Here is a 20,383-nt window from a genome sequence, read left to right as displayed (position 1 = left end):
TTTCCACCTCCTCTCCAAGACAGAAAACTAAATTTTGTCATTTTCCAAACCGTGTGGAAAGAATTTCCACCCAAGGAGCCAATGGGAGATCCACAGCGTGGCTGACAGTCCAGTCTGCTTTGCCTTCTGAGATGCTGTTAATAGCATTTAATCCCAGGGTCTCAAGCCCTCTGGACCTGCATGGATCCTGCTGTTCAATTTTCTGAAACATTGGTCCCTGCTTTCTTCTCTCCGCTCCAGCCCTCTGGTCCTGCCGCACCTCCCCCTAACATCTATCTTTTTCTCTGTGGTAGCCTCCTTGGTACTCAGAGCTGAAATTAACTGCTTCAGTGCCCTAAAAGCATATACTTTACTTCCTTATGTTGGTAAATGCAACTCCAGCCTTTATCCTGGGACTGGAGAAAAGAGTATCAGTAAATTCTACCAGTGATGAAGCCCTAATGTAGAATTCTTTAGAGACCTTGAATATCTCCATGAAGGTTAAAATGAAGAATCCAACAGTACCATGAGAAGAATCCTTATGGAGTGGGCTACAAGTCTCCATCAGGTCAAAACCCCTGACTCCGGCTCTGGAGTCAAGGGATCTGACCCAGCTATGGATGAGCTGATGGCTCCTGAGCACGTCTCTCTGAGGCTCATGGATATAGGAAAGGTTCGGGCAGGAGGGCCTGCAGGTGTTCTGTCAGCTCTCACAGGCTGCCATTTGATGACTCCATCATCTTATCTCAGGCTCACCTGTGGTCTAAGCATGGCCGAGCTGGGAGGCTGGCAGAGAAAAGCAGAGGCGGTGAGTGCGTACAGAGGCAGGGAGTTTTCACTTGCCCAGCCTACAGATTCACAGCATCCTATATCCCTCCCTAAGGAAATCTCTTGGGGGAGGGGATGTCCTGTATCCCTTGAGCTCCAACTCTCACTCTTTTGCAAAGAAGTTGTCTTCAAGTGGAGCTATGAGCGAGCATTGCACTTGGCTAGATCCAGCCAGGTGATCTTGTCACCTGCAGCTGAATCTCCAGGAAACAGAGGCATCCCTGCCAAACCTGGTGTGTCTTCATAAGCCAATGCTAGTTCTGCATCCATGTGGCCACACCCAATGACCAACCCGGGTGGTTGTGCCTTTCCCCACCTCCTGCTGTTTAACCCTGTGAAATGGTGAGAGGCTGCAACTGCTTGCATTTTTTGCCTAAAGGAAATTAAACAGATATATCTATATAAAAATATAGATATATAATGGTCTATGGGGAAAAACATATTTGTGAAGTGTGAAAATCTAACCATCTTTATTAAGTTGAAGGAGCAGATCCTGGCACATTTGGCTGCCTGTTCATGAGGAATGCTAGAAAAAAATGCAAGCCATGGGTCTGCCATGGGTCCCCAAGTCTCTCCACCACCATTAAAGGAAAGACCACGTGAACACGTGGACTCTAGATGGTTGGAGATGATCATTTTTGTGGACTCTTCAGATATATTTTACTTTCTGTTATTTGTATCAGTTCTCTTTCTCTCATACCAGGGATGTGCCTGGTTAGAGAAAGGGTCTTGATTAACATTTCCAAGCTGACAACTCTCCAAATACCTGAACCAAAGGAATTCAGTGCACCTACATAGAGGAAAGGGAAGAGTCCCTCTTGATGTGATATTTTGCCAGGTTGTGTTTCTCTGAACCAAATGCTAACTTATCAACTTCTGTAGGTTTCACTGAATACAACTGCATGGAATGCTATTACTGTTTGCAATGCAACCTGATCTAAAAACATTGCATTTCTTTGTAATCCAAAGGGGACTAGCAGGTTTATTGTGTTTGCATGTGCTTTCCCCCTAGACTCTGGCTGCCCTAACAAGAAATTCAATAAATCTACTTCCAAACCATCTTGCACAAGCTTTGCATGTCCAGTCTGGGCCTGAGGAAATTAACAAGAGAATAGAACATACCATCGACTTGCGGAGTGGCGATAAATTGAGAAGAGAGCATATCAAGCCATTCTCACTGATGTTTAAAGACTCCAGCCTGGAGCACAAGGTAGAGCTGGGTCTCCAGAGTGGCTCTTTTTCGGAAGTAAATCGTCGTCAACGTTCACGGGACTAGAGAGAGAGCCCAGGGGCCGTGGTTTTTGGTTGGTGTGTTTGTTGTTTGTTTGTTTGGTTTGGTTCTGTCTTTTCTTTTCCTCTTTGAAAATCATGAGTAGACTCAAGGCCATGAAAGGAGATGCCAGTTAGAAAAGAGAGCCTCAGCTTTGCTCTTTAAGGAAAAGATGACAAAAAGAACAAAAGCATTCCTTCCACTTTGCAATTATAAACTCAGGTGACATTAGCACTTGCCTTTGCTTTTAGGTGAATTCGCATCAATTGCAACCCTTCTAACATAAAACGTGAGGGCGCCCAATAACTTGATGTAAGCATTAGCGATAAACACTCTTTCTTAGATTGTAGACACCTGTTCTCCCATTTCCCCAGTTTTCTGCTGGCTCAGAGCCCCTCTGATGCAGGCACAGTAGAAAGAAGATGAGTTGCGGATTCAGACTTGGGTCTGAATTCCACGTCTGCCACTCCGTTGCTAGATGACCTTCTGTAAGTGAAGTATTCTGTGAACATGAGGTCCTCTCTGTACAATGAGGCTAATGAACATGCCTCTCTTATAGGTCATTAAGAAAGGCTCCAGGCCACACCTTGATTAGGTTAAGCGTTCAAAAATGGCATCGGCATATTGATGATGATTTTTTCCCATGCCCCTCTCCCACCCCAGCTCTAAATTGTAAGGTGCTGTGGGGAGGTGGGTGCTGTCCCTATTTAAAGGGGCTGCTCCTTGGCACTGATGGAAGCTGACAGTGCTTCCTTGACTGAGCACAGGAGGCGCTTGGCGTCTGCAGGAACCTCAGGCAAGAACAGCAGGGAATTTGCAAGCAAATTTCAGGAGTTTGCTCCAATACTCTGCAAAGCTCCAATGAGCAATTTTTTGTGAGTTTGCTCAGCTGCCAGGGCAATTCTGCTTTGGAGAATTCACACTTCTGTGCACATGCACCGTTCCCAATGAGTCTCTTTGATAACTACCTAAAGGTTGCAAACTCCAAAATTAATATCTTCACCTGTGGCTCACAGTTTGAAATGTATTGTGTCAATGTACTAACAAAACAAAAGGAGAAGAAACGTTTTGCCTCGATCAACACTGCCCCTAAAAATAGCCGGTGGACTTTTCTTATTCACAACGTAATTAAGGGCTTAAGGTCCAAATTAAATGCATTTTCTTTCTTGGTTGCTACACTAAAGGAGCTAGGAAAAGCAGGGTGGTCCTGCAAAGAATCTTGTGAATTAGCCTTTGTAAATACCTGTATCCAGAGCTATACAAAACCCTTTTATTCATTCTTGCTAAAGATGTATTTGCTTTGCTAATAACCTGACCCCTGAGGACTAGATTTTCTAATGTGTTTTATTTAATAGTGTCTGCATCTCATCTGCAGGCACCTGGTGATGAAGCAGGAATGAATGTAGGGGAGGAATGAGGCATAGTGTGCCCGTAGTTGATTTCGGTGACCAGGGAAGGTTCTTAGAGAAGCGAAGGGCAGCATCCTGAATGGACATGTGGACGGTCCAGCCTTGCGCCATCTAGCGTGTGTGCTCTGCATTGCATGGGTTCCCCAGGGTGAGGACACCCTGCATCAGAAAACGTTCACTCCCCTGGTGTCACAGAGGCATTCCTCATAGACTCTTGCTCCGAGCCGCTCTCTAGGGGCTGTGTTGCTGCTGAGCAGAGAATATATAATAAGTAATAATTATTGGGTATTTACCAAATACCAGGCACTATTCTAAGCTTTTGGCACAAATTGACTAAGAACGATGGTATGAGGCAGAAGTTTTTATGAGCCTCGTTTTGTACTTGATGAAATAGAGACGCAGAGAAATGATTACATAGTCTGCCCAAACTCAAACTGTCAGTAGAGGGACTACGATCTGAGCCCACTGTGACCCCAAAGCCAGTGCCGTGTCTCTTGACGACGCTGCCTCTCCCGGGAGCCCCCCAGACTCACTCTCAGGCCCTTATATGAAGAAGACAATCCTGTGCTACCTTCATCCTCTCCTCTTTGAACTTTGGAAGGAGTGGGAGGCACGGGGAAGGGGTTTGGGAGAGAGATTAAGTAGGAAAGGGTCCTAGAACCTTACCAAAATAATAACAAGGCCTTCCAATCCAAGGATTCCAGTGTGCATCCACTCTGTGCTTGTGTTGATGTATATCAATTTATCCTCAGAGAAACATTACTATCCTGCTTACGAAAGAGAAAACTGAGCCCCTAGAGGTTAAGTAGAGGTCGTGGATCTCAAAATCTAGCTGCTATATTTCGCTGACTGTAAGGTACCATCCACTGTGAGATGCTCCATTTTCTATGCAGCACTAAGAAAAATCACCCAGTATGGAGAGTCTAAGAGGAAAGGCTCCTTCCCAGTAAGCTGGGTTCACGCCCTCAGAGTAAGAATGAACAGGAAAAAACCCACCGAGCAGACGAGGAGAGTGAGGGAACCCACGTGCCTGTATGCTGGTATCGGTTAGATAGAAAAAAGAGCTCTCCAGAAAGTTAAACTCCAAAATGGAATCTGCATAGATTTGCCGCCTGAGTTCACGCTCTGAATGTGGTCTTAAAAAAAACACTAAAGTCAGGCAGAGAATTTAATTTAAAGTGGTCCCGGGTTGATATTGCCCCCTGGCGACCAGCAGAAGCAATCGCAACCTCCCCGGAAGAACAAATGTTTCTAAGCCTGTTGCTCACCAGTGTAATGCCTTCGGATTAAAGGGATGCTAAAAGGCGGGGGGAAAATTGTGCACCTTAGAATTGTTGCAATATATACAGTATTTGTGACTCCAAAGGCTTTGCTCTTCCCACTGCCCTCCTCTGCTTCTTAGGTGCAAGTTTGGACCCTAAAATCATGTTTTCTGAAAGGAAAAATGGAAATGGAAACAATGATCTTACCCTTGGAAATTTCGTAGGAAAGAAAAGGCGTCATTCTGTTTGAACGACATAAAGATATAGGAATAAGGGAACCCGTTCACCACTCCACCTTTATTAGTGAATTAAAGAATACAAAAGCTCCTTTGAAATGTCATTCAGACACTTCCTGGTCACATTCGCTTATAAAAATTGGCATATCTACCAACACTGTTATGTGAAATAGGACTTGTATTTCCTTCCTGGTGTTCCATGAACACTTGCTGAGGGAAGGAAGGCTCAGGTTAGGGAGAATATTGGAGGAGACTGCCTTGCCTTCTGGTCTCAGGATATTTATTTAGAGCTCTAAGCGCCAAAAGACATGGGTCAGTTTTAATCTCACTTAGCAGTGGAGTTTCAGGAGAGAAGATGATAAAGTTCTGCCATGCGATTTCATGGTGGGTCACACACACATGCACGCACAGACTGGAATTTTTTTAGTTAAGCTTCGGAAGAGCATGCTCGTGACTCGTGTGGCTTAGCCAAGATTGGGCAGCACATTTTTCCCTTCTCCGTGCCTCTGTTTCCTCCTCTGTGAAATGAGAGAGTTGGACAGCTCCTAATATCTTTCAGCAGTTGATGCCATGAGTCTGTCAGTTCCCTGTGACCATGGTGACCATATACCCTGGTTTGCCTGAGATAGTCCTGGTTTACATCTATTTTCTAAATGTAATTATTAGGAGCACTTCTTTTCACTCGCAAAAATCACCCCTGTGGGTGACAAATCATGTGACCCAAGGCTTGGGACTCAGTCAGATTAGAATTAGTGGTACTTAGCATCTTCGCTTCCCAGCAAGCCCAGGTGGACTTTCTGAACAGACCCCTGGATGGGGCAGAGGAGCCTAATCCAGTCATCAGAGGTCACCTCCAGTGCCTCCCAAATTTCACAGAAGAATTCTCTACCCTTCTTTAGCCTCGAGCTAAAATATTTCCTAAGGGAGCTTACAGATCTCAGGGGCAAATAAAAATTAGAATCATGATAAAGTGATGTAGAAAACATGACGTGTATCAAATACTGTCCATCGTATTGGATTTGTTTTTCTTTTCTTATATATGACTTTTTTCTTATTTAAAAAAAAGGTGTGCATTTTCACTAATGGAAGTTTATACTGAGCAGAGAAGGCAAAAAGAAGAAAATGACATCTCTTGTGATCTTACAACCCAGGATAAAGCTGTTAACATTTTGGCATCTGTCGTGCTAGTCTTACATGAGTGTGATTCTATATACTTACCTATGCAATTTTTTATTAAAATGGGACTGTTTGGTATATAGCTTTGTAACATAGTGTTAAGCATTCTTTCCTTGAGCCTTTTTCCACATTATTAAATGTTGTTACAAAATAATTTTTGTAACTACGTATTATTCCGTTGCATGTTTTAATCATTTTTTACTTTTTTCTCAGTTTTTCACTATTGCAAATTATAAACTGCAGGGGCCGGCCTGGTGGTGCAGTGGTTAAGTTCGCACGTTCCACTTCCCGGCAGCCCGGGGTTCGCCAGTTCGGATCCTGGCTGCAGACATGGTACCGCTTGGCACACCATGCTGTGGTAGGCATCCCACATATAAAATGGAGGAAGATGGGCACGGATGTTAGCTCAGGGCCAGGCTTCCTCAGCAAAAAGAGGAGGACTGACAGTAGTTAACTGAGGGCTAATCTTCCTCAAAAAAAAAAAATTATAAACTGCATTGCCATGACCATTGTCATAGCTAAATCATACATCCACGCTTAATTAGTTCCTTAGGATAAAATCCTAAAAATGATTACAAGAGAATGCACATTTAAAAATACTTGGTGTACATGCTGAAATTGCCCTCGAATATTGTGCCTATACTTTTTGAAACTTGCCAACTTGATAAAAAACAAGCAGCATCTTCCTGTCTTTTGAATTTTTAAAAATTATTGTTGAGGTTGAATGTCTTATTGTATATTTTTTATGTTTTGGTATTTATATTTCTCCTTTTGTGATTTGCACATTTGTCTTAATTGCACAATCTATACATTTGTCTTAATTGTGCAATTTGCATGTGTGTCTTAATTGCTGTCTTTTATTGTGGTACTCACTTCTGTCCTGTTGATTTGTGAGGATTCTTTATATAGTGAAGAATTTAACCCTAGGACACTTACAAGAAGGAGATATATCTCACTTCTCTTCTAGGATAAGGCTCTGAATGAAGCTTAGGATGGGGAAGGCAATTAATTACAGTTATTTATGGATGTTTCCGGGCCAGAGATGCCAACCCAAATCCTTTAGCACCTTGAGAGACCTAAATAACATAGGAACGCTTATTTGAAGTGACTTCATTAAGCTCAGTGTTCCAAAAGCAGTCACCATCTCAGAATAAAACAGCCTCCTCATCTTGAATAAAAATTCGGATGTGTTTAATATATACTTCAAAATTTTGGAAATTTATACTTTCGCTATAGGCATTTCAGTGGGGTAAGTATTAAAATCAAATCATATCAGTGCTGATTAGATTTCCTTCCTTCTTTCCATGGCAATATCTTTCTGCTAAATTCTGAAACGTTTTTCTTTGAGAAAAGGCCTCCTTTTGTCATTGTGACACATTTAAGCAATAAAAAGCCTCTTTGTCCTAGGCTAGCAGTTTTCAAACTTAAGGATCACCCAAGAGTCTTGGTAAAAATAAAGGTACCTGCCCATCACTCTGCCCCCAAGATTCTGTTTTTGCAGAAGGACCTACATTTTGAGAAGCTCTTCTGGGGAGTCTGTCGTCCTGAGCTGTTGGCCACATTTCTTTGTCCTTAATTGCACTTTAGGACTTGAGCTAGACGCTTACCTCACATCTGCAGAGATCACGTCACATCAGGAGGTCCCAGGTCCACATTCAAGGTCAATATGGCCTCAGACAGGCCTGGAGGTGAGGTCTGAGTTGATTAGTCTACAGATCATTAATGGATACTGACAGGTGATGGCTTTCTGCCATTCAGATGGACACTTTCACACAAGCAGACGTCTCATTATCTCACCAGTGTTTGGTCTTTGTTCAAAGACAGAGGAAAGACTATAGACTTGATTACTGAGTAGATGTGACTTGAACTCAATTCCTGCCACCTACTGGCTGGGTGACACAAGACAAGGTGTTTGATCTCACTGAAATGGTGATGATCATAACAGCTGCCCCCTCGTTGGGTTCTTGTGAAAATTAGATGTCACAATACTTATATAATAGATGTTTGGATAAATTGGATAGATGTTGAACAAGTATTTGAATAAAGAAATTTTTTAATTATTTTCCCTTTCCTTCTGACTAATCCTATGCCAATCCAAATCCAGGTGAGGCTAAACCCTCACTTAAAATAAATCTCATACTTCTAGAGCTTCTATAAAGAACTACTTCATCAAAAATAGTAGGAGGAGACAATCTTAATATATTTTATACCCAAGGTACCATAAATACATAATTACAAGGCACACAAAAGTGTGGACTAACCAAGTACATACCTATAGCCCATTGAGGGAGGCCTTCCCATCAGTACCTCCAGGTCACTGGAGCACAAGCAGTGGCCCCCTGGGGTGTGTTCCAATATGTCAGAGTTATTCGGTTGTCTTTTCTCAAAATGATTTGATTATTCCAAATTCTCTATTGTTGCCTTCTTCCAAATAAGATGAGAAAGATCAGCTCTCTCTTTAAGGGCATCTGGTATTTGATCATCCTTAAAGGCTGTGCCTTTCCTCCCGTGAGAACAAGCCAGCCAAGAATTTGATGTCATTTCACACATGGGTCTCTTTATGCTCCTACAAGAATTGTCCTTCTCTCCACACTTCTTGTGACTCCTGGGAAGTCCATCTGGCCCAGCTCAGAGCATTTGCTCTGTTCTCTGTTACTCCTCCAGGCTTATACTGAGGCACTGTAGGAACACAAAAAGACATGGCCTCTACTCCCTGGGGGACTACACTTCAGCTTGTGATCCTGGGCAAGTCACTGAACTTCCCATCCTAGTAAATGGGCATGAGAGTGGCCACCTCACAAGGTGGTTGTGCAGATGAAATGCAGCTAATACTAGGTGCTTCAGGGGCTGCAATTAATTTGCAGCTGAGGCAGCAATGTGACAAGGAAACTGACATTTGTTGGTCACTTACTACCTTATCAGGCCCTGTCATGAACATTTTATATTTGTTTCCTCATTCAATTTAATTTTCACAACAGTCCTTTTGTGTAGATATTAGTTCTACTGGTTGATACATGAGGCAGGCTTGGAGAGTCTGAGTGACTTTCCCAAGGTTCACACGTGTAGAAGGCAGCAGAGCTGGAATTCAAATCCAACTCACTCTTTTCCAAAACTCAGACTGTTGCCACCACATCTCACAAAATCCCATCGTTTTCATAATGCCTACCTTCCATACAGTTTGGAATATGTAACGGGTAGGGCTGGTGTGGTGTGAGGAAGGGATTATATAGCTATGCATGTGACGGATACCTTGAAGACAAAAAAAAATTAAAACAATTAAAATTTCCTTCATCCTCTATTCGCCCCCCCCCACACACACACACACAAACAGGTACATGTACACACACACACACACAAGCAATCTACCCTTGCTAAAGATAGACTAAGACAAGGGCAACTCCGTCACCCCAGCCATCCATGAACGTGTAAAAGCCTATTAAGTGAATAGGGCAAACACATAGGATACCTTCTCTCTTAGAGCACTGGGAATAGGACTGTTGAGCCTTTGAATTGCCCCTGAGCTGTTCCCCCAAAAGAAAGCCGGTTGGTTTAAACAGGCAGGGAGTTAGTTATGTGACTAGGTGGTTTGAAAGAGCTGGTGAAACCAGAGACAGCCTCCTGAAAAAGCCAAAGGTGTTTTAAACGAAACTGCAAGTGAACCCCCGTTTTTACACACAAGTCAGTGATCAGATTCCCATTTTTAATATAATAATAACAATAACTATCATAGGCACTGCTTGCTATGAACCAAGTCTATGCTGAGTATTTTCAAAACATTCATTTAATGTTTTTCTTTTTTTTTCCATCAGCAGCCACAAAAAAACAAGGATTTGTCACACAAAGGAACCTTTCCATAAGCCTTTGGCTGAGTACAATTGGTTCTTATCTATGTTCAGAATTTCTCCCCGTTTTCTCTATCCTTTAGGAAGAAAATCAAAGTTAAGTGGAGGCTTAAGAGATAGTTCAGGGAAAATGCATCACAAACTTTGAAACGTTCCTTTATTCTTCCCATCAGCTCCGGTTGGAATTATAATGAGTGGAATAAGATAATTAAGGGGGAATTTTGGCAAAACAAAGAAGGCTAGGCAACAAATGAATTTTCTGATGGATTAAGATGTTAGACTCTGGAATTAGGTAATAAGAAAAAATGCTTTTTTTTTGATGGGAAACATTCAGAATTTCTTGAACCATTCCATTTCTTCTTTAGATTGAGAGAGGTAGGAACACGGAACAGGAACCCAATGGTCTCAGGTATTCTCTCTCATTTTTCTGAATCAGACGCTTCCTGGTCATTTTCATGATCTTATTTTTTAAATTATTTTTAAAGGAATTATTCCGTTGCAGGCTCAGGCTGCCCTTGAGTTTCTAGCATTCTATGAAGGCCCCAAATAGTAAGAGTGTTTAGGCCGCCTCCTGCAGGTAGGAAGGACAAATTTCAAAGAGGCTGAGGGAAAAAGCCACCCCTTATTCAAACAGTTGCTTTGTGAGCCTCCTTTACATTCTTAATATCGCCTTGTAAAATTACTACTATTTCTACCACCCTTTAGATTATCAAGTGATATCCAGGCCCATTCCATTTGTATCTTTTTATCAGACTAATTAGCTAGCTCCATTCCCACAAAGCCAGTATTTTCAAGTCAGAAGCACCAATTTCACCTGTAGTAGTGTAGTGTAGAATGGTAGAATTATGATGATTTCAACCCAAAGGTCATCAGCCCGGTCCTTGATGAAATCGTAATGTTTCCTTTGTGAACATCACCATCATCTGTAACCGGGGGTTTCTACGCAAGGAACACAGGAATAGTTATCACTCCCATGGCCTCACCAGGGCTTGGGGGACTGGGTCAGTCAAGAAAGGAATAGTCTTTCCTCCCAAGGATGGGACCTTTGGGGGAGGGTGAGCTGGAAGAATGGTGGGTTGGAAGTTTTGTAAAGTTGCTTGGAATTTTCGTATGGCAGTCAACCCCACTATCAAGGAAGACATAACATATTATTATTATCATAAATCATTAATGATAATATGTTATCGTTAAGGGTCTTCTGTCACCTCTGGGATGGTGTCTTCCCAGCCTCACTCTTCTAAAGCTGGCCATCTTAGATACATGTTAGCATGATTCCTTGTGAGTTTACTAAAGATGAGGAAACCCACCTTTATTCAAAGGTCAGTTTACCTGGGAAGAAGTATGCCAGTGAGACACTCCTCAGACACACCGATAATGATTTGGTTAGACACTAGGCACCAAGCTAGGGAAGATAGTCTATTTCAAAATATGAAATTATTGAAAATTACTCCTTGCTCTTTTATTGCACTTATGCCTTTTACCCACATGATGCAATTTAAGGATGCTCCAGCCACTGTCATGCTACATAACGCAGGGACTTAACAATAGAACAGAAGTTAAATTTCTTCATTCGCTCATGGAAAATGAGCAGGTTGTCCTGATTGAGATTCTCCTTTAATTTAACAAACATATTAATGTATATCAATGAGAGATGTGCTAGAAAATTATCTTTCTTCAAATTAGATTTATCCAAAAATGGAATGGGCTCTCAAGTGAGGGGTTGATTTTCCCCATCACTGGAAATATTCAGGCAGGAGGTAATGACTCAATTCTGAGAGATTTTACTGAGTGAAATCATCATTAGTGAGGGTTGGACCAAGGTGACAAATACAATCCACTCCAACTATGAAATTTTGTAATCTCATATACACACTTGGATAAAAAGACAGAGTATGGTTGTAGTTTGGACTATTAACTAGATCATTGCTTTGGTTAGAAGCATCCTCTACATCTTGTGGAGACGTAATAATTTAGTCAGCACGTTGTATCTCATAGTCGAAGTGGAGAATCTAAGAGATCAGGGTAATTTCCCTCCCACACACTGAGGAAGGTTTTCCAGGTCTGTCTCAGGTACAGAAACATAGAAGATTAGAAGCTCTGTCCATCTCTGCAAGCTAGCTTTCCTGATCCCACCTTTGTGGATGAAGAATCCAGAATGGGCTTTTCCTGGTGTAATCATACTTGGGTTCCAGGCTTCCTTGTGACAGACCTAGGAACCCAATAGATCCTCATGGCTCTTATTTCATTTCTAAGATACCTTTCAAGACAATGCAGGGTCAAGATCCCCAGACATGAACAAAATGGAACATAAATTCTTCATACCCCACCTCCTTGGAAGGGACCCCAAGTCTCCACCTGATCAAGTCAAGTAGGAAATTTTCATTTTTAAAACAACTGTTTAATCATTTGAAGATTGTAGTCCCTCTTATTCTGTTACATTTAAGTAAAATCCATTGTGTCTTTTATTTTCTCCACTGTTATTGGTCTACCCATTCAGGCCTTGCAAAAAGAGTTCTTTTCCTCGCATCACTTTGTGCTGAGGACCCATTCATCAATCATGGAAGTGCAGCAGTGCCAGCTTATGAAACTAATTCATAGGGTGTTTCTAAGGTCCATCCTTTGCCCAGATCCTGCTTCAGTTTCATTCTAACCAAGATTTACATAGACTCAACTTTCAAACACATTCCCTTTCTTTGTATCATAAACCACATCACTGAAATACACCAAGACATGCTATCATGCATCCTATGAAGAAGGTGACCTTACCTTGAAAACAGCATGTTAGCAGCAGATAGTGAAGCCCATGAGACCTTGCACTGTGGGATCAAACTCTGTGGATTCCCTACTTACAATCTGTGAAGGCCTGGTTGAGTTACCCAAGTATTCTAGTCCTCAGTTTCATTATCTGAAAAATGGGGATATGATAAATAGGATTTTCCTCAAAATATTGTTGTGGTAACTAAATGAGATCATCCAGGTAAAGCATGTAGCACAGTGTCTGCCTTTCACTAGGCATTAGTTATTATTATTCAAATTTATTACACTAGATTTTGACCATTTCCTGAGTCAACCAAAGCCCTGCAGATTGAAAATAATCATCCAAATTCTAATCTAAGCTCTCAAAGGAAGCATCTGTAACTTGTTCCAAGTCGCAGGCCCATTTAACTGGTATTAATCCCATATACAGTTGGCTCAGTTACTGCCTTCAGGCATTTCCACTCCAGAGAGTGGTCTAATGAATCGAACACTCCACTAGGAGCCAAGAGATGTGGCTCATTGTCTGAACTCTTCCACCAACCACCTAACTGACCCTTCCCACACATGAGTCTCAAGCTCCTCATCTGAAAGAAATATTTTTGTGATTGCCAAGTTATCTTGCAGACCAAGGACTCAGTGAATTATAAGGGCGTGGTCATTTCCAAAGCCACCTATCCTAAAGGTCTGTGGAGAATTCCACACATTGGTGGAGGATCTCTTAGGAAGCAAGGGAAGGAATAAGGGCAGGGTCTTTTGCTAAGACAAAAGACCACGTACAAAATCATAATTCCCTTTAAAAGAATCCTTTCGAACCTGATGGACCAGTCAATGAGCAACACTTTAGGGGTCCCTACTAAGTAAAGGTACAATTTTGTACAGAGGAATGAAAGACAGCATTCTGTAAGGCAAGACTGTGATTGGAAAGCAGGCTTCAAAAAGGTAACAAGTAGAGCAGTAAAATAAGTATAATTCCTTGATTATAGGGAACACTTAACTAAGGTTGCCAAGTGCTCTAAGCACTTAGCATATATTAACTCCTTTCTTCCTCCCAGCAACCCTTATGAGATAGTTCTTATTATTATCCCCATTTTCTAGATGAGAAAACTGTGGTATAGGAAGTTTAGTAAGTTTGTCCAAGGTTACACAGCTAGTAAGCATTGGAGCTGGATTCAAATCCAGGTGGTCTAGCTCTCGATGAGTCCGTGATCACCACTAAGATGTAAAAGGATAAGTGGAGCCAAGCGAGGACAGAACAGAGGCAAGATAAGGAGTCTGTACTATGGCGGGGGAGCATCCGTGTAACTTCATATAGCTGTGGACCGCAGTGCTCAGACCTCCACCAGGCAAGAGGAACGGAAATGAATCACCACTCAATCTCAGAACCCTATCATCCTGAGCCAATGAGGGATTTTCCTTCCACGGTTCTGCTCTCCTCTGCATTTCCAAAGCAACAAGGCACTGCATTCTGAAGCCCAGTATTTTATATTTGACTTACGTCAACTTCACAAATATTATAAGGCTCTTCTTTTATGTGACTGCGTTAGGCACTGGAGTTCAAACATGATAACAATGGAATTTGTTATTAAATTTAGCATGAATAAAATAGAATACCATGGTAAAACCTATGAATTGTGTTAATTCCCCCATTGGACAGATAAGAAAAGTGAAGTTCAAAGAAATTGGCTTTGCTCACAGTGAAACACTGACAGAGTAGAAGATCTGGAAGCAAACTAGATCTTCTTACTTTGTCTCCACCCAGCTTGCCATCCACAGAAAATGAAAAACCTAAAAGCACACACAGCTATAGTCTGGACAAATGCTGATTTTTTTTTAAGTCATCAGTAAGAAACATTCAGGAAAGGAGTCAGAGACTCAGGCTTGGGATCTATAGGAAAGGACATTTTCACAGTGAGAATGGGCCCCAAATGGAAAGAAACCCTTTGCAAAGGACTGAGCTCTCAGGCACTGGGAGTGTTCAAGTTAAGGCTGTTTGAAACTGTAGGATGCCGTGCCCCGGTTCAGAGAAAAGAAACCCACTTCCTCCAACAAAGCAGAGAAAGTCATCTGGCGATATTCAGCCAGCATTTGAGTAATTATCAGGGATGTTATGGCAAGGATTCCTGAACGTGATGGTCCATTACAGCTCCAAGATGCTGTGATGATGACAGCAATGATGAGTTGAGGATGAAGAGGAAGATAATGATAATGATGAAGATGAAGAGAGGGACTAAGTATGCTAAAATTTGTTAGTGTTGTTTTAAAAATCTCATTATCAAATCTATATAACCAAGCTGTTTTGAAATTAGTCAGCCAACGAAGAATAGATCTTGTACTGTTGGTTGTTAAAAGGAATTCAGACTTTTCTCTTTCTTTAAATTAACTGCTTTGTGGCGAACTCATTTATTTTCAAGCTGGTATTTGCGTGTCTCTATAATTTTGCCCCGTTCTTAGGCATCACTCTTTGTAACTGTTAGTGACATGGATTTTCTGCAGTTTTGTCAGGAAAGAAGATGGCTTATAGTGATTCTTCAAGGACAAGTTCCAGGTTCCCCTCCAGATACCGAGCAGGTTGTTAGCAGGTGGACAGAGGCCTCAATACTGGGGAGTAGAAAAAGCATGGCCCTGCAGCAGCAATGAATGTGCAGTCTCTGAGCAGCATTGTGTTTCCCCCGTGGAGCCAAAGATCGTTGTCATTCCCCAAATCTCAGCCATGACCCGGAGCAGTAAGTTCAGTCGAAAACCCAAACCACACCAAGAAGTAGACAAGAGAATAAAAATCACCGTAACTGTCGATTGTGACATACCAACAGCAACTTGGACTGATTTTGTTGTTTCATTGACCTGACCAAACCTCTTGGTATTGGGGACATATAGAACCTGAGATGTCATGAGAGCTCTATTTATGGGCTTCCTTTGCAAAGTAACTCTATGAAATTCAAATCAGGGATTACAAAGTCACAAAGCCAGGCTTAGCTTTCTGTTACCCCTCTGATCTGCATGCTGTGTGATCTCCCACAAGTTCCTAGGGCTTTCTGGAATTTAGATAAAATGAGGGGCTTGGTTTAGCCTAATTTTAAGGCCTTTTTCAGTTTTAAAAATCCTTTCCTCCTTCTGAGGGAATTGGATTATTCCTCAGTATGGTGACTCCAAGAGGTTCAGGAAACTAGGCAGTCCAAAGGCAAGCACACATTCAGTGCTGACTTTCCAGAAGCTTTTGAGGCTGGACGATGAAATCGCTGAGTACTCTGGATAATCAAAATAAAGTTACCGCCATTCCCCAGGGCCACCTCCAGCAGACACCAGATGGGCATCAAGCATATTGGCTGATCAGTCTTGGTTCCTCTTGTGTGAAGGGAAAGGGTAGCATCTGCTGAAGCTCTCACAGGCTGCTTTCTGTTCTACGATTCTATGAATTTATTTTTCAATAGTTTTTATGAAAAAAGAGGCTGAAAGACTCTCTGGTGAAACATTGTCCTGTGTCCCCAAACCTAACAAGAAATAGAGCGAGATCCTTAAATGACTTAAGTTTACTCATGAAGGAAGTCAACGTGAATTTGATTTGCTACATATATGGCTGGGCGCTCCTCTGTTTTGTTAAAACGATGTTAGTTCAGAGGGAGAAGAAGTGGACAAGCTCATGTGAAGTCCCCCTCTCACTCTCTTTTACTAGGAGGGGAATTGTATTTACTCTTGGGCTCTCGCTGGAAGATTGGCGGGAGGGATGGAGATAAAGCTCTGTGAAAGGGTTTATTAAGATATGGATTTCTCTTAATTTTTAGAAAATATTTAAATGCCTTGTCTTTCCTTGCTGTTTCCCCCACGACTTGAAACACTGGCAAAAGTACACTCTTCTGAAAGGCAAACTCTGCTGCAAAGTAATTCGTTCTCCTTCTTTTTGTTTAATTACAGTATTCTCAAATGAGAGATGAAGTATTCAAGTCAAACTTGGTCTGTGCGTTCATCGTTCTTCTATTTATCACGGCAATACAAAGTTTGCTTCCTTCTTCAAGGTAAATATGAAAGGACTGAGTTCTCGGGTGGAATGCCTCTGTGAGGTAAGGGTCCCTCCCCTGGAGCCAGTTAGGTGACCTTTTCAAGGGATCAGAATTAAAAATAATGGGATCCAGGATCCATACCAAAATGTTTGATAGTGTCGGTGTCTATTGTGGTTGTCTTACTCTGCATAATAATCTCATTCCTCTGCCAAGGCAAGACTCTTTTTCCCGATCTTAATAAAAACAGCAACCAAAATCAAAGTAGGCCTCTCTCCCATTTAACATTGCACCTATGAATGCAGAAAGTAAGCGTAAGAGCCTCTGTCACCATTTACTTGTTCCTTTGTTAATTTCCTCTTTGTTGTCCATAGATACAGCATCATAGCTTCCGAGGTCAGTGAAATTGGCACTTTAATAATAGTGCAGGGTCTGCCCAGTGGCATGGCAGTTAAGCCTCATGCTTTGCCTTGGTGGCCCGGGGTTCCCAGGTTCAGATCGTGGGTGTGGACCTATACAACACTCATCAGGCCATGCTGTGGCAGCATCCCACATACAAAATAGAGGAAGATTGGCACAGATGGTAGCTCAGGGAAAGCCTTCCTCAAGCAAAAAGAGGAAGATTGGCAACAGATGTTAGCTCAGGGCCTATCTTCTTCACCAAAAAAATAGTAATAATAATGCTGCAAACACCTCTATGTGACCAGTCACTGTTACGAATCTTTACACACAGTAACTCATGAAATCCTCATGGCAACCCTATCAGGTAGGTACTGTTATTATCCTCATTTTAAAGAAGAGAGAACTGAGGCTCAGAGTATTGAAATAAGTTGCCCAACATCTCACAGTTAAAAAATGTTACAGCCTGGATTCAAACCCAGGAAGTCTCGATCCAGAGTCTGGGCTTTAACACACTGTTAGACACAAACTTAAATTGTACGGGTTACAGGTGCCAGAGCCATTATTTGAACCTACTTCCGGATTATTCCAGTGGCCACGCTTTCTCCCCTCCCTGCACTGTAAGATAGCCCCTGCCTCTTTTCCAGGGAAAATTCCCTTCTCCATAAACTTACCATGAATTTTCCGCTCTCATGGTTAAAAGTAACACCACGAATATTCGTTAAATGTCTAATAGAGGCACAGCAACATGCTGGATGCTGAGGATAGTATAACTTTTCAAGAGAAGGTCCACATTCTCTAATATAATTTAGTGGGAGAGGGACATTAATAATGGTTCCCAGTTACTGAGCACTCATTACATGCCAAGAAAGTGCCAAATCCTTTTCACAGATTGTCTCAATAAAGCCTCAGAAATAGCCAATAACTGAGGCATCTTTTTAATTCACATTTTGTAGATGAGGATTTCTCCAAGGTCACATGTCTTTATAATGGCTGAGCTGGAAATTGAACCTAAAGAAAGAGTCGGTGCTTTTAACTACTTAACTGCTTTGTACTAAAATCAGTGATTCATTCTGACTGCGTGGTTCAAGGGAAAGTTTGCAGAAAAGGTGGTACTTTGAGCTGAGTAGGGTGAGGGAGAAAGAGTGGAAGATTATGCGCAGTTTATAAAACAGCACTGGCAAAAACACAGAGGTGTAAAAGAACTTGTGTTTGTAGAATAGTGAGTAAATGGGACAGCCTGGAGTAAAGGATTTGTGCAAGATGTGGTAGGAGCCATGGCTGAAAAGGAGAGAGTTAGCAGAAGTTCAGAGTTCACAAAGCTACATGAAGGAATCTGGAATTGATACTCGGGGCAAGAAAGAGGCCCTGAAGATATTCGAAGAAGGTTATAGCATGATTCTGAGAAGGAAGGATGTTCAAATTAACTAACACTCAGGGAATGGCTTGACCTTTTCTAGATTATCAGGGGTATTAGAAGGAGAAAGGGGATTCTGGGAACATGGTGGCAGAAGTGACGCATTTCTGAATCTCTCAGAATTCCCACATATCTGACCAACTAGACAGCAAGACCAAAAACCTCATGGACTATATTTACGACAAAAGTAGATGATGTGGTAGCCCCATCAAATCCAAAATGGCAGTGGATAGTGACAATCTCTCAATAGCCCCAAGATTGGTGTCATATTGGCATCTGTGTGGGAAGGATCATAAAGAAGCAAGTAGGCATCTGTTACATCTTGGAACAAAAGAACTCCAATATAGACCACAGATACTCACTGGGAAGTGCCATGTGCCAAACTGAAAAAGCAACTGAGAGTGGGTTTGCCTAATCCAGCATCAGATGAGCACAAAAGTCTACAGTCAGGCCTGAAGAGCTGCGACTATGACACTATGAACACTATCAAGACCCAGTGAACTCTGGAAATGGGTCAGCCAAGTCTCCCTCCTGGGGTAGGGCTCTGGAAGGAGCTGTGCGAATGGAATCAGAATTTACTCACCATCAGGACTATAGAGAAGAAGAAAAGGGAGAGTGTATGTAAAAGTGGGAAGGGACTCTAGCCATGATGTTTTTGAACACTACATAAGAACAAGTGAAGAAAGAGCTCTGTGAAGTCAAAAAAATAAACTAGCCCAAACCGCACCTCTTTCCAAAAGTTCAGCAAAGTTAATTTTACACAAAAATTATCAATAAAATGTATGGGTGGCAATCCCATACTAAGCTATTATAAGAAAAAAGAGAATCAGAAGTAGACTCATATCCTGACAGCCAATGAAAGCACTGCAAAAAGACATGCCTACAACATATATCAAAACTTTAACCTACTGTTTCAAAAGGAACTGAAGCACTTAATGTGGTTCAAGACATGAAATAACCTCAATTAGGATCAGAAAACTTAGATTTGTCAAGAGAGCTCAGGAAGGAAATAAAAATTTTGAAAAGACACGTTTCAGAAACGAAGACAACAAGAGGGAACATAGAGCAGATAAACATGGCAACTAATGCCTGAAGAGAAACAGGAGGTGGACAGGAAGAATATTTTTTTAAATCAAAAAGAAGATTACAAGGATTGACAGAGCCCCTTCCCCCACACCTGCCCACCGCACCGAGAATCCAGGATGTGAATCATGGATTATGGCTGAAAGGATCGGAAAGGGAATTTAAAATTACTATCTTTAATATATGAAGAGTTCTAATGGAAAAAGTAGGCACCATGCAAGCAGAGATGAGCAATATAAATAGAGACATGGAGACTCCAAGAACGGATCCAAAGGAGATGCTAGAAATCAAAAACACTGTAAAAGAAATAATGAAGGCCTTCGATGAGTTCATTGATAGACTCAGCAAGGCCAACAAAAGAATCAGAGCACTTGAATATAGGTCAATAGAAACTTCCCAAACTGAAAGATAAAGACAAAAATAAATGGGGGAAAAAAAAAAACAGGTCAAAGCATCTAAGAATTCTGGGCCAATTTTTTTTTTCTTAAAAGATTGGCACCTGAGCTAACAACTTGCAAATCTTTTTTTTTCCCCTCCCCAAATCCCCCCCCAGTAGATAGCTGTATACTTTTAGTTGTGGGTCCTTCTAGTTGTGGCATGTGGGACGCCGTCTCAACATGGCCTGATGAGCGGTGCCATGTCTGCGCCCAGGATCCAAACCAGTGAAACCCTGGGCCGCCAAAGCGAAGCGCGCAAACTTAACCACTGGGCCTTGGGGCCAGCCCCTGGGCCA

At 41.9% G+C, this 20,383-nt stretch overlaps 1 protein-coding gene across 4 annotated transcripts in view; it reads left to right on the top strand.

Annotated features, from left to right (window-relative positions):
- The window catches only part of ADCY8 (adenylate cyclase 8), a 216,254-nt gene that overhangs the window by 130,245 nt on the left and 65,626 nt on the right, over positions 1-20,383 (top strand). For 2 of the 4 annotated variants that reach the window (XM_014831339.3, XM_014831340.3), the window contains exons 8-9: positions 1,820-2,017; positions 16,669-16,769. In XM_014831339.3, the coding sequence (XP_014686825.1) occupies positions 1,820-2,017; positions 16,669-16,769 (299 nt within the window). The remainder of the gene's footprint in view (positions 1-1,819; positions 2,018-16,668; positions 16,770-20,383) is intronic. The other 2 variants (XM_014831341.3, XM_014831342.3) reach the window with 1 other exon arrangement.

The sequence above is a fragment of the Equus asinus genome, chromosome 12 (assembly GCF_041296235.1).
Source record: "Equus asinus isolate D_3611 breed Donkey chromosome 12, EquAss-T2T_v2, whole genome shotgun sequence".
In the NCBI taxonomy this organism is placed as follows: Eukaryota; Metazoa; Chordata; class Mammalia; order Perissodactyla; family Equidae; genus Equus; species Equus asinus.
Note: the sequence above shows the minus strand (reverse complement) of the source record. Positions and strands in the feature narration are given on the sequence as shown.